Genomic DNA, 15126 nt, shown 5'->3' on the forward strand with positions numbered 1-15126 from the left:
CCCTCTCTCCCTCCCTCTCTCCCTCTCTCCCTCCCTCCCTCCCTCCCTTCCCTCCTCTCTGCCTCCCTCCCTCCCTTCCTCCCTCCCTCTCTCTCTGTCTCCCTTCCTCCCTCCCTCTCTTTCTGTCTCTCTCTCTGTGTCTGTCTGTCTCTCTCCCTCCTTCCCTCTCCTTCTCCCTCTCCCTCTTCCTCTCTCTCACACACATACACAAGATATAAGAGTAAAGAGGTTATGGAGCAAGTCATATACTTTCTATCTTATTGGGTCACAAAAAACAGACAAAGGGCAAGTAGGATTTATGGAGACAGGATAACAGACAATTACTGGAGGTGAATCTTGAAACTCGATATGGATTCTAAGACACTGGAGGAGGATTATGGGTACAGAGACCTGGGACTCCCTCTCATTCATTCACTCTCAGCTCCACATTCTCCTAGACACAAAGACAAGTCACATGACTGCAGGCTAATCATTTATTGAACAGGTAGAGGCAGAACTTATTCAAGTAGAGTTGTCCTGGGCATGGCACAGAGAAATGTAGAGAAAAGCTTGATTCTTGATGGATTAAGTCATTCCAGGTGATTAGGGAGGACGATCTTGAAGATGCAGGGATGAAATCTGTGTTTGTTGGAACTCAGGTCACAACTTTTTCAGAAGATCCCTGGAGATGAGAAAGGGGTGAAAACACTGAATAAGCAGAACACTAAGAATTCCTTGAGTTAAATCAAACAGAAATTCCATTACACTGGCAATTGGTGAAGAAATAGAACTCCCTGGCATTCTGACTTGTGTGGTTTACCAGGATAGGGGAATGCAGGGTACCGAGTAAATGACTTACTCCTATTACTCATGTGGTGTTAAGCTTCCTCCAACTGATTCTATGAAAAATAGAAAGTAATGAAGGATTAAGGCTTGTTTCTGCCATCTTTAGCATAAGAAAATTTGAAGACCTTTTATATATTAATGACTAATGGCAAAGTCTATTGTTCATTTTATTAAATGCTTATTTCATAGAAGTTGCTGAAATTTTCACATACGTTATCTGGATAACATCTCAACAGAAATTCTGAAGTAGAGCTGGATGAAGTAACTCAGATACTGTTCTCCATTTTGGAAGACAATCATGTAGGGGAAGATATTTCCTGATGAGAAGTCTAGAAGATGGCCTCCTCAGCTTTAACATGGACCACAAACACAGATGTGAATGTACTCAAGTTTCATATTCACTCCTACTACTGTCTTTCCATTTCCAATTTTAAGTCTTAGTGATTCTTAGCACATTATCAATCACTGACCTCTTTCATTTGTGTTATATCTATACAGCAGAACTGCAAGATAAACAGCACTTTTTTTCCTTCAATTGGTGAAGTCATTTGCTCCCAAGCTCCTGGTAGGACTGGGTCCTGAAGCCAAAGTAAAGCTCTCCACAGAAACCTCCTTACCAAATTATTTTCGTTGGAATCTTTGGCGACAACCCCATAATGCTTATGGAAGGCCCTGGTCCCGACCTACTCTCACTCCAGTATTCACCAACCTGGAGGCTTAGACCTCTTCATCACTTCGTGCCTGAAGACAAGGATCTTCTGTGGCAGAAAAACAACACATTTAGATACCGCCTCCTTTATATTTCTTTGAGAGAAATCAGATGAGTCTCCAGCTTGCAACGAGGGACACAAATTCCCTTGGATTTTCCATTTTTGTGACATGAAATTCAGGGAGAGAAAAGGTAGATAACTAAACTTACCAACTTTTGTCATGTCCACTATATTTCCCTCAGCAATTCCATGTTTTGCACAAAAGTCCACAAACTTTTCCTTAATTTCTGTTCTCACATCTGGTTGTCGGCCTGGAGAGAGAATGATAATTACCAGAGTATCTTGGGAATATCTAGGTCATAGAGAGGAATGAAGCAGCAGGGATTTGGGAGGGTGGGAACAGCTAGGTATTCAGGATGAATTTGACATCAGTCGGGTCTCTTCCTGGCATGATGGGAGATTTTATAATCTTCCCATCACTGAGCCTGGGGGAGGACCACAGGTAAACATCTGTCTTCAGTGGGGACATGGCCCAGAGATCTTTGGGAAGACCATTTTATATCAAGGACTCTTTGCTTTTCCTCCCTTTCCACCCTCTCAGATAAGTATCATCATGAAAATATTCTACCATAGAGTTCAACCAATAGGAAATTCTCCTCATTCTTGGCAAAAAATATAATGTATTCTTCATATTCCACATCAGCTACACTAAACACATTGGTTCCATGATCTGTAAAGAAAGCAGAACAGAGCTTAGAATTGCCTAATTACGCAAGAGTAATGGAAAGTACCTGTTCTCTGCCCAACCACACATATGCATATTCTGAATGAAATAGAGTGAAAACATCTAAAGCCTTTTCTTTGCATTTCCTTGGGCTTCATAAAGAAATTTCTAGCTAGCAGAGTATTAGTAAGCAGAGTATTTCTCCCCAGCAGCAACTTGCCCTCCATCGCCCTCTGTGAGACCTGTTACCGTCCCTCAGCATTTCTGTGGGTGACACACCTCTGTGGGCTTGGTGAGGACACTGGCATCGCATACCAGTGGCTGCATACTGCATAGTGCGCTGTGGCAATGGCCATCGGGAGTGATTCAACTATTGCAATGAATGAGAAACTATCCTGCCCAACTTCTTTCCACTTTATTTTCATTCTGCCAACTAATGTTTGTGGCAGGAAGTACATTTGACCAAGTTGCCCTCTTTGATGGGGTTAAGTGCCAGGCATTGGCTTTTGCTCACATCTTCCTTAAATTCAGAATTTCCAATTAGAATGGGCTCTACATATTAGCAAAATTGGTAATAATTGATCAAGGTCCTAAAGATAGTACAGTTTGATAAACCCCATTACAATTAGAAATATTATTTAGGAAGAATTTGTATACTTACACTGAGCAGTATATATACCATCCTTGTCTGTTTTATCACCAGCCAAATATCCCACAAAACACTTTCCATTTACACTGTCAAACAAATTGAGGTGATATTTTAGAGACAATTGAAGCAGCCTTCCCCATCTGCTACTCTAACCACAATCTGAATTTCTGATTCTACTTCTATTTAGAACACATTTGACAATTAATAAACAGATTTTATTTATACTACTTGTTTCTCTCTCTCCCTCCCTCCCTCTCTCTCTCTCTCTCTCTCTCTCTCTCTCTCTCTCTCTCTCTGTCCAATTCTCTCCCACCACCTCTCCCACCAGCTCCTGGTCTTGAACTCAGGAGGGTCTGGGTACTGTACTCAGGGATAGCTACCACTTGAACCTCAGCTTCAATTTGGTTCTTTAAGAATGACTAAAACTACCTTTTCCTGTTGCTATGTCTCATTGTTACTATACCACAGCCACTTGTCTAGCTCATTGGCTTAGTGTTCCCATTTGCTGGCCTCTCACATATACTTCCCAAATGTCACCTGAGTTGTTCCTCCCACAAACTCATGAGGCAGAATTACTTTTGCACCTGTTTGCCCCCAGAAAATCAATATGGAAAGGGATGCATCTTCTTGGTCAACAACTAGTAAGACATGCTATATTGTCACACTATTATGATTGAATTGTCTCTACCCTTTCCTTTGCCCTCCTAATAAATTTATTCCTGTAACCAACTCTTTTGCTTTTTTTTTTTGGCCAGTCCTGGGCCTTGGACTCAGGGCCTGAGCACTGTCCCTGGCTTCTTCCCGCTCAAGGCTAGCACTCTGCCACTTGAGCCACAGCGCCGCTTCTGGCCGTTTTCTGTATATGTGGTGCTGGGGAATCGAACCTAGGGCCTCGTGTATCCGAGGCAGGCACTTTTGCCACTAGGCTATATCCCCAGCCCTGTAACCAACTCTTAATTCCTGAAAAACCCCAGGCCTATCAAGTCCTGGGTCAACATCAAGTGAGGGATTCTGATTTGGATACAGGCTAAGCATGTACAGGTACACCACTGCCTGTGTACATGTGTGTGTCTATGTGTTTAATGTAAATGTGTATGCCTCTACGTGTGTGTGTGTGTGTGTGTGTGTGTGTATGTGTATTTGTGTATGTAAAGTCAAAGACAAAAGCCAGGTTTCAGTTTTGCCTTTCTCAAACAAAAAGGCTACACTTACGAGGCATGGAATTTAAACAACAGGGAAGAGTTCTTCAAGACATCAATATATTCCACAAAAGCTCTCATACTACCTTCTTCTTCTATCTTTTCTTTTTGGTCAGAGGCCAAGAGAATGGAAAACCACTTTCCAGTAATCTGAAATAATTAAGTAAGATGATTGAGAAAAGAGAAGCATTAGTACATGGACACTTTTCTCCTTGTCTCTGGTCCATTGACCAGGACTTACGATGTGATCGGCAGTAGGCTTTAGGTCTGAGGTCCATAGGCACAGCACCTAGGCCCCTTTGTACTGTCCCTCCACCAACAGTGGCTGACCCATAGTTGAAGGCCTGGAACCACCCCATGTGTCCAATGTTAAAGAATTTCTGAGCTCTCAGAGGACCAACCTGGCTTCAGATTTCCCCAAGGCTTCCCCTTCGCCCAGCCAAGTGAGAGGTTGAGCTAGTCCATGCCTCTACCTTTGATGGATCAAAGTTCTCCACAGAATCCATTTCTCCTTCTTCGAAGGCACAGACCAGGGTCAGCCCCAGACACAGGAGCAGCAGCTTCATCTTTGCAGTGGGTTAAACTGTCTCCCCCACAAGTGCAGTCTTTTCCTGGTTCAACTTCAAGGTTCCTTGGTCTTTATATACTTCTTGAGTCCAGTTTTAAACTCCAAGTTGCCACCTTTCCTCCTCCCCTTCTAAGACATAATCATTCATTCACTGTCACGAAGCCAGGATTGTTGCTGCCCTTTGAAACTTGGCAATTTGTCTCTTTTACATTTATCCAGTGATCTTACAGCTATCTACACATATTCTCAGTTGGGAAATACAGCTCCAATAATAGAGGGCCTACATAAGCAGCACAAAGCCCTGAGGTCCAACCCCAGTAACATCATAAACAAAATACAAACAGAAAAAAGAACAAGAAAACACATTCTTCAGAAAAATAGTGAGTAGCCTAAAGAGTCGCTACTTGGACCCAGATTTAACATTGGATCTGGCCTGGAATTAGAAAGCCAGGATGTTCTGAGTATGGATTAACTGGGAAATGGAATGTGTGGAGAATCTTTTTTATGAATAACGTGGGGGCTGTTAATAAGCAAATGACTCAATTTTTACAAATCTCAGGATCAAAGAAAATATTTCTGTCTAAGAACCTGCTTAGCACCTATCACAAAGCAATGAAATACAGCTGGGAAACAACATCTTTAAAATAGATACCTTCTATTCTATACTGTGTGTGTGTGCATATGTGTGTGTGCACGCATGCACAAGTATGTGCCAATTCTGGGCGTGGGTGCTGTGCTTAAGCTTTTTTGCTTAAGCCTGGCACTCTACCATTTGAGCCACAACTCCACTTCTGGCTTTTTGGTTTTGAATTGGAGATTAGGTTCTTACAAGCTTTCCTGCCCAGGGTGGCTTTTAACCATGACACTCAGATCTCAGCCCCTGAACAGCTAGGATTACAGGTATGAGCCAACTCAGTGCCCAACTCAGTACATTTTAATTTCTTTCCTTTATCCTCTGATCCCAACTGCTGCAGTCTTTCCTCTCCCTATAAGAAATTGACAAGTATTTAACCTCTATGTGTAAGTCTATACTATGGACCCATAAGAAAAGAGAAGAACAAAGTGTCACACCCCTTCCTGAAAAAGCCTTCAATAAATGTGGAGAAATAGTTGATCTATTCAGATACTTAGCTCTCCAAATCTGCCTAGTGGTACCAGATTGTAGAACAGTAGCTGAAGCCACAAGCAGGGGAAGTGCATAAGAGCACCGCTAAGGAGCTTTGATGACCTGGGCTTTATTCACAGCTGTATTGTGTTGAAATCAAGGAGGAGATGTGAGCGTCTCTGAGCTTTCATTTCTCCTTTCTAACATCCTTCAAACTACTAATGGATTTCTGTGGGGATTCCATGAAAAGATGAGCACCAGATTCTCAGCGTGTGTTCTGGCATACATTGAGCTGATGAGATCAGAGATGGCGTCACAAACAAGGCAAGACTTAGGGAAAGCCCCTGAGTGCTAGGGAGGGTGTGCAAAGCAAGGGGGACCACCATCCCAGGTATAGGAATACTGTGAATATGATTCCATGCTCAGTTATTGAGAGCTACAGGTTTAGTCCTCCTGTTTTGTGCTAATGGACTCCCTAAACCAGACAGAAGAGAATGGGAGGAGGTGGCACAAGGCAGTGAAGGTAGGAACTATGACTTTCTATCTCTGAAACTATTTGTTTTGGCTTCTGTGCATGATTACATATATTTCAGATAAGATAAATGTATGAAACTATTTACTGAATACTTTCCCATGTCAAAGATTGGTGGGTATAACCAAACAGATTGCAACTAGTGAGAAAAGGTATTCTACCCATTTTTTTCTTTTGCCAGCTAACTTTTGCTGCAGGAGGTACATATGACAATGTTGTCTTCTTCATCTGATAGTATAGATATTATTCCAAGTCGACCCCAGTGGCTTTTGGCTATAGTCCTGGCTACTCAGAAGTCTGAGATCAAAGATTCCCAATAAGAAGTCTGGGGGCTGGGAATGTAGCTTAGTGGTACAGTGCTTGCCTAGTGTGCACAAAGCCCTGGGTTCGATTCCTTAGCACCACATAAACAGGGGGGAAAAAGCTGGAAGTGGCTCTGTGGCTCAAGTAGTAGAGTGCTAGCTTTGAGCAAAAAAAAGAAGCCAGGGACAGTGCTCAGGCCCTGAGTCCAAGAGCCAGGAATGGCAAAAAAAAAAAAAAAAAAAAAAAAGTCTCTGATTAACCAGCAAAAGGCCAGAAGTAGAGATGTGGTTTAATTGGTACACACATGCACATCCCCTCCCCCAAATTAACCTAGTCATTTAGAATAGGGTAAACTACTGTTTTATCCAAAAGACAGTTTCACTAAACTATTTCTACATTTTTCCTCCAAAATATTTCATGATATTTTTATGGTACTGAGGAGTAAATGTACCCGTCTTATAGGTAGTTATTATCTTTGCTTTAAGAGAATAGTCACAATTGTGATTAACTTCTTTTTTTTTGAAAAGTTGTCTTGTTGGGGCTGGGGATATGGCCTAGTGGCAAGAGAGCTTGCCTCGTATACATGAGGCCCTGAGTTCGATTCCCCAGCACCGCATATACAGAAAACGGCCAGAAGTGGCGCTGTGGCTCAAGTGGCAGAGTGCTAGCCTTGAGCAAGAAGAAGCCAGGGACAGTGCTCAGGCCCTGAGTCCAAGGCCCAGGACTGGCCAAAAAATAAAATAAATAAATAAATAAAAGTTGTCTTGTTAAACTTAAATGTCACACTACTCTTGTGATCATTCCCACTTTGTGGTCAACCAATTCTAAGCAGTCCTATTTTGAAACACGTGGGACTTCAGCCATCCTAAGTGGCTGTGAGATTTCTGAACCTGGGATGGAATACTGAGTTTGACGAATGGTGACAGGGTTATGTACTAGTTTATTCTCACCAAATGATTTCCTCCAAGAATGCTGGCAGCCTGTAATCCCTCATGTTTTCCCGATTGAATCCAGCTCTTCGTGGAATAGGAGGGTTGGTTACCCTTGTTGTGTAGATCCTCTTGATTTCATTCCATCCCCTTTCCTAAGGCTGCCCTTACAGGCCAGATTGTAAGCTCCTGCTCCTGTTTCATTCCCTGTGAGGAGGCTAACCTCCTTCGAAAGGTGGAGATCTATCCTGTTCACCCTGATTCCTATGTATGCCTCATCAATAGCTTCATCTTTGTAATTTTCATCTATTATTGCCAGTTTTTAAACAGTATGGGGTCTTGTAGTAATAAGGGGAATTTACGGAAAATCCCTTTGTAAGTATGTCTATTACAACCAGCTAGTGACTCATTTTTATATTACTTGGCCACAGAGGAGAGGGTAGAACACAAAACTAAAGTCTAGACTTGAAGCCTCTATTTTGTATGATCTTATCTATTAAGGCCTGACCTAACTGTACTCCACTCTGGCTAGACGTCTGACTCTATTTCAAGTCTACCATCTTATGTGGTGGTTGGCTTATTTATTTCCAAAAGAGCCTGTGAACAAAGTGAACAAAATTAAAGCATCAAAAACATCTAAGCATCATGATATAACTAGTTTGCTTGACAAAACAAAACCTGAACTAATAATCAGTCAACCCATAGTGGTACTTTGTTTTATATTAGGATTTCTTTAACTAATTCATATATATGTATATATATATGGTAGAATTTGAGGAATAATGATCTGAAAACTTTCGTAAGTTACAGAAAATGAATAAATAAACACAGATAAATCTGTATATTGGGGAAGTAGATGAGGTAGAATGATTCTCTCTTCACAAAATAAAGAAATAAGATAACAGGTATTGTATCTACCAGATGAAATAAGCAATGGAAGTAAGATTCAGTTTATAAAATTTCACTTGGAGCTTGAGGATTTAGCTCAGTGGAAGATCACTTGCCTTGGGAATTTGCTTAGTGGTAGTGTGCTTGCCTAGCATGCTTTAGGCTCTCGGTTTGATTCCTCAGTGCCCCATAAATAAAACAATAATAGTAAAATCATATTAAAAACAAAGTGACATAAGCTGGTGGCTTACGCCTGTAATCATGATTAAAACCCAGCCCCGGCAAGAAAGTCCATAAGACTCTTATCTCTAACCAGCAGAACTCTGAAAGTGGAGCTGTGACTCAGAGTGGTAGAGTACTAGCCTTGAGCATAAAAGCTCAGAAATAGTGCACAGTCTGTGACTTGAAGCCCCATGACTGACAAAAAAGAAAAAAGAAACACTCTAAAAAAGAAAAAAGAACACTGTGTACAAGTGCAAGGCCCTGAGTCTGTTCCTCAGCTATGCAACCCCCCCCCCCAAAAAAAACCCCAACAACAATAGCAGTTTGTTTGGCCCACATCTACTGGAAATACATCAATTGCATAATAGACGATATATTGAGTATAGCATTGGCATGTAGAATATTTTAATGTATTAAGTATATGTATCTGTAGATAGCTTTCTATTACTTTGTCTTATTTTATTTTGAGACAAGATCTTACTCGGTAGCTAAGGGTCACCTGGAGTCTAAGCTGGCCTCAAACTCATAATCCTTCTGCTTCCACTTTCTAAATTCTGAGGTTATAGGTATACACCACCATGTCTGGCTAAAAGATATTTAGAACATACTGACTCAACTCAACTGCCATTATCAAGTGCCTCCACTCTTCAAGGCCTATACCAGGCACTCTGAAGACCAAAGGAGGTGAGAGCTCTGCTCTTCAGAAGCTCTGGGACAGAACCAGGGTTACTTGAAAACAATCTATAAGGTGGGGAAGTTCTTAAAAGGTATAGGAAAACATACAAGCTAATAGTTATGAAGAAAAAGATGGGAGAGGAGGAAAGTGGAAATGTGATTTGGTGTAAGTCCAGAACTAGATGGGAAGAGCTTTATCTAAGGAACACAAGGACAGATGGAAAACAAGTAAGAGCTCTGGATTTCTTCTCCTCTGGAGGACAGGGAGAGGGAAGGGTTATTTCTGGGAAGCAAAAAACGTGTTTATCTGACAATCAAAAAAAGAGTGACAGTGTGTTTTTCCCCCAGCCTGAGAGCCAGGAAAGTGAACTCTTTTCTTTCAACTGGAAGGGTTGGCACCCTGAGGAACAAGTCTCAGTTGGTACAATAGTAGCAGATAGGTTGAATGAACACCCTGTCACCTGCCACCACCCTGCAGATATAGTCTTCCCATGTTTGTCATAGATCCAACAGAGTATGGGCCTAATTCTTGTCGATAGTTGTTCCAAGGCCAGATTACATATACATCATACAGTATACCATAAATGTGTAGATTTTAAATTTTACCACTTAAAAAGGTTTGACGATTATATAAAAAGCCTTTTTAGGGGAAAACTTCCCAGATACCCTAAAAAGGAATAGAGTATTGACAGCAGGATCCAAACTAGTATTTGAAAGTCAACTGGTATCAGTTAGTTTACATCTGAAACCTTTAAAGTTCAATTTGAAACAATCTGGTAATCAAACCAACTGTTGTTCAAGGTCATGCTTGGAGAGGAAGCTCCAAGGCTAAGGTTTTGCCAGGTCTACTTAAAAAGAAATAGGTATAATAGGAACATGCTTTATCCTATCACAAATCTCATCTGCCCTGGGCCAGACATATAAAAGTAATATTTAGATGCTCCGAATAAAGAAGGTAAGAAATGGATGTGCTTGGCAGATATTATTTCATTCAATCTGTATAATAGCTCCATATGGTATGTAGTATTATCCTGTTGTTACAGTGGTGTAGACAAAGATTCAAAAAAGTTAAGTAATTACACTGCCAATAAGTGGGAGAAGTCATATTTGGAGCTAGACTATCAAATCCCAGAGTCGCTCCTCTCATTATTCTACTCCAGAGGTCAGGACAGAAGGAGAAGGGTGCCATAGAAGGAGCAGGGTGAACAATCTGTTGACATCAGGGAGGTAGTGACCTGGGAATTGCTTCTAAAGACAATGTCTGAAGATTTTGCAATAACAGGGGGGCACTATGGGTGTAGCCATATGAGTCTGATTAAGTGAAGAGTGAGTAATAATCTCTTCTGACCTTCAGGTCTTTGATGGGTGATTTAGGGATCATTGCTTTTCTAATAAGGAATTAGAAATTGCTTTCATAACAAAATGCACAACAATTCTCTTCCATTCATGGCCTGCAAGCAAGTGTTTAACTTCCAACTCTATTAAGATTCCTGCACCCAACTACACATAGGCAGCGTATCACAAGTGATTCCAAAGGAAGGGTGTATAATAGTCTATTCCAAGTTGTTAGAAATGAATGGCCAAGGTGTGGAGAAGAGCCTTATGGAGTACTTACATGACCGCTAACAGTCTACTTCTAGCCAGATGGCCTGACAAAAACTAACTGGTTCATTGGAAATGGACTTAGTGATCCTGTCCCCAACCACACTCTTCAATAATTGAACAAATCATTCATTGAGAATGCCAATGAGAATTTTCAAGTGTCATTATGCCAACATTTAGTGCTAAGAAGAAAACAAGACACACAAGCTTGCTTGGTTCACCTGGCAGGATGGAAAGATCCCCAAACCCCTATTTCCTAGAACCAGCTCAAAACCAGTTCTAAAACATCTACTTCCCTCAGTGACAGAGGAATCTTGGAGCTACCAAACTCGATCTGAATCTGCTGGATCCTCTGAAAGGAAGGGACTGAGGAGCACAAAAAGTTCATTGGGGAATAAGCTTAGAATGAAGCTTAGAAAAATGTCTTGCTCAGTGACAGAGTAAGTGGGATAGCACCCTATAAAGAGAAGTACTTCTGCTCATAAACACGGATGAGTTAAAAGTTGTCACAACTAGGCACCGAGTCTCTTCTTAGAGGGGGAATCTGAACTGTACATCTGTATTTTCGGCATCCCATCCTACCATCCAGAAAATGTTTTAGTACTCTTCCCACATAGAGAAGGAAAGGAATGGAAGAAGAACCTCTTTGCCCTCCTCCTTAGTCTGAAACTTCTGCCACCATATGAGACACAATTCCCCTAGATGACTAATTGAATCTGAAAATAGAAAGTGCTTGGGTTTTGAAAACGTGTGACCAGGAGGGATACTGAAACACAAAACAAAACTCATGTCCCAAAGCACTTTGACGGTAAGGCCAGCTCAGATCCATTGTCTTCATGGTAAGGTTACAGTAACAAAGCAGGGTAATGGTGAGTCTGCTTGCCAAAAGATTCTGGCCCATTCTCCTTCTTTCCTTTCTCCTTGCTTTGTCTTCCTACGCAATATACATCTCTGCTGGCCTGCTCCCTCCTGGGCCTCCTTCCTTTGTGGATTACTTCAAAATTTGTCATTAGTCCAAGTTCATAGGGCTTTGAAAAATTTAGTTCCACAGGACATTTTTTTTTCAGTGGCAGCCATAAGGACAACAATTTCACAGTATTAGTATTCATTCTCTTTTGGTTTTGAGTTATGAAGTTTTTCTCTCCTTTTTTTCTTTTCAAAATATAATTTTATTATAATTATTATTGTGTTCTACAGAGGAGTTACCATTTCATATGTCAGATAATGAGCACATTTCTTCTTTGGACAATGTCTTTGCTCTCCTATGTTTTCTCCCTCTCATCCCTGGCCATCAATTATGTAGTATATTTTCCACCTAGTGCATATTGAATAGCTCAATTGCGTTTGTTCACCCTTCCTCCTTCCCTTTGCTCTCCCCCAAGAGAAAAAAACTCAAAGCAAAAACAAATAACACCACACACCAACATAAACATGTTTCTCTTTCCTGGAATTTGTTTTAATAAGTAGTATTTTAAGTGTTCATGGAAGTTACACCTTTGGGCTCCTTGCTTAAGATATCTTCCATTTGTTTGTGAGTGCCCAGAATCCTCTATAGATTGTGTTCATCCCCTTGACTGGAAAGAAATCACATATCCAGTAGGCAAAAACAATCTTCACTTTCTCAAGTCTTTTTAAAAATTGAGCTCTAATCTCACAGTTCCATAAATTTTGTAGTAAATAGTTAAACATAGCCACACTTGCCAGGAAATTGAGATGAACTCCCAGACATCTTATTAGATAGAATTCTAGTATTTCATCAAAGGACATAAAGTCATCTTTTGGCCATTTCCTAAATTTTCTGTAATTTTTAAGAACATCAGATTGCCCATATATTGGAAAGGTAATAGAGAAACGATCATCGGTTTTGAATTCAAGAACACCTGGGTGCAACTGGTCAGACCCTATATCAACCTCTGTGAGCCTAACATTCCTTGAGCAGTTGTTGCAAGATAATATAGAAAGCTGGGCATGAGTGGCTCATGCATGTAATCCCAGCTACTTAAGAGGCTGAGATGTGAAGATCACAGTTCAAAGCCATCCTGGGGCAGAAAAGTCTGTGGGATTGTTATCTCCAATTAAAAAGCAAAAACCTGGAATTGGAAGTATGGCTCAAATGCTAGAGAGCTAGCCATGTGCAAAAAAGCCAAGTGAGAATGCTAGGCTCTGAGTTCAAACCCCAGTACCAGCACAATGAAGGAAGGAAAGGAGAAAGGGAGGGAGGGAGGGAGGGAGCCAAGGCTGGTCCTTTCAAGGTGAAAGGAACTGTGTCATCTAACATGTCTATAGCACCCACATTGAGAAATGCTGCATGATCCCATACAGGCCTTGGAAAATTTCCCTTTCTGACAACAAATCAATGCTTCTGGTGTTTTCTTCAAAGGATGGCAGATGGGCAGCAGTGCTACTGAGACCTGTTTTGCTTTTTGAAAAGTACATATTGTTTTTAACACTTTACTAGTTCCCTAAACAATTAATTACATACCTGAAATCAGCCCCATTTTGTTGACCTATTCTTACCTGAAGGCTAGCTCTTGCTTTTAGCTGCTGCCAGCCACCCCGAGGAGATTGTTCTAATCAGAGATTGCTCCAGAGCACTTCTATTGGGAATCAGCTAATCTTTACTGAGTACCCAGGACTGGTACAAAGAACCACAGGGTCATTAAAGACCACAGGTCATTCAGCAGGAAAAAGACAAAGATTCTACCACCCAGAGCAGTAATGGCGGTAACCACAGTGTTCCAGGAGAAAGCTTGAGATCAACTAGCCTCATTCTGAGTCTGCTCCAAACAACCTGTCTTCTCTTCATTGTGCTTGAAGTGATATGTTTGGCACAACAGCCACAAGACATCTAATAGGAAGCTTGCAACTATTCAAATAAATGCATTGCCACTGGCAAGTTTTATAGGCCATAATAATACAAAGATGTTTAACTGAAGACTCCAATTAGGAAACTCTGTCAGCCCTCTGAGGGCAGGCACAATGCCTGTTCAATGCTGCATGCTCAGGATCTGGGGTGTTTTTGTTTGTTTTTGGCCAGGCATATGGCTAGCACTGAATAAATGAAAGTGCAATGGACTGAAAGAAGGAAGATTATGAAACAATCAGGTGATAAGCAAAGGGCCTTCCAAGAAGAGGGAAAAGGAGATATGCAGAAACTAGCAGCAAGCAGGCTATAGAAAGTTCAAGAGACAAAAGGAAACCTGTGTTGCTGGAGCGTGGACAGTTGAGGGATTGCAAACGGGGCTACGTGCATTTGCTAGGGTTGCCCTAACAAAAGCTCTGCAGACTGGCTGGTTGTAACAGCAGAGGTTAAAAAAATTTCACAGCCATGGAAGCCTGAGATCTTCTGTGATCTCTCTCCTTGGATTGTGGATGGACACCTTCTCCTGTGTCTTTACATGGCCTTCACACTGGGTAAACCTGATCCAGAAAAGTCTCCAAGATCCCTGCACCGTCCATGTGTGGATCTGCTCAGTTCATCTGTGGGTGGTAGAGGAGAATCCATCACTACATTTCCCATCAGTGGTTCAGGACTCCAGTGAAGTTCTCAGAGGTGGCAGACACAGCAAGGGGCAGGGTTGCCACCTACTGGCCACCTGGAGTTGAACACTATCAGAGTGAGTCATAACCTAGGCAAGTGCTCTACTACTTGAATCATGGCACAAGCCCTTTTTTGTTTTTGTTTTTTGCTGGTCCTAGAACTCAGGGTCGACGTGCTGACCTGGAATTTCTTTTGCTCAAGGCTAGCACTCTACCATTTGAGCCACAGAGCCTCTTGCACCTTTTTCTGATTAGTTTATTGGAGATAAGTATCTCATAGTCTTTTCTGCCCCAGCTGGCTTCAAACTGTGATTCTCAGATCTCAGCCTCCTGAGTGGCTAGCATTAAAGGTATGAGCTGCTAGCACTGGGCTTGATAATTTTTATTTATTTTTAATTTTTGTTGTAAAGAGGATGGACAGAGGGGTTACAGTTACATAAATCAGTTAGTGAGTCCATTTTTGTTTAAACTGTGTCATCCCCTCCCTCATTTTCTATTTTTTCTGTACTGATCACCCCAAGTTGTGTCGATCATTTCCAACATAGTTTCTAGTGAGTAGCACTGCTGTTTACCCTTTGTCTCCCCATTTCTGTGCTTTCTCTTTCCCTCTCCAAATTAGACAAGCTTACATACAAAAGGTACAGAAATCAGAAAC

General features: G+C 41.4%; 1 protein-coding gene across 1 annotated transcript in view; it reads right to left on the bottom strand.

Annotated features, from left to right (window-relative positions):
- Nucleotides 1-459: 459 nt before the first annotated feature.
- The window catches only part of LOC125352996 (allergen Fel d 4-like), a 36437-nt gene continuing 21770 nt past the window's right edge, over nt 460-15126 (bottom strand). The window contains exons 2-6 of the mRNA XM_048348434.1: nt 4119-4257; nt 2164-2265; nt 1745-1846; nt 1535-1583; nt 460-661 (exon numbers count right to left, since the gene is read on the bottom strand). Of these exons, the coding sequence (XP_048204391.1) occupies nt 1543-1583; nt 1745-1846; nt 2164-2265; nt 4119-4257 (384 nt within the window). The 3' untranslated portion in view covers nt 460-661; nt 1535-1542. The remainder of the gene's footprint in view (nt 662-1534; nt 1584-1744; nt 1847-2163; nt 2266-4118; nt 4258-15126) is intronic.

Source organism: Perognathus longimembris, chromosome 1 (genome assembly GCF_023159225.1).
Source record: "Perognathus longimembris pacificus isolate PPM17 chromosome 1, ASM2315922v1, whole genome shotgun sequence".
NCBI classification, from domain to species: Eukaryota; Metazoa; Chordata; class Mammalia; order Rodentia; family Heteromyidae; genus Perognathus; species Perognathus longimembris.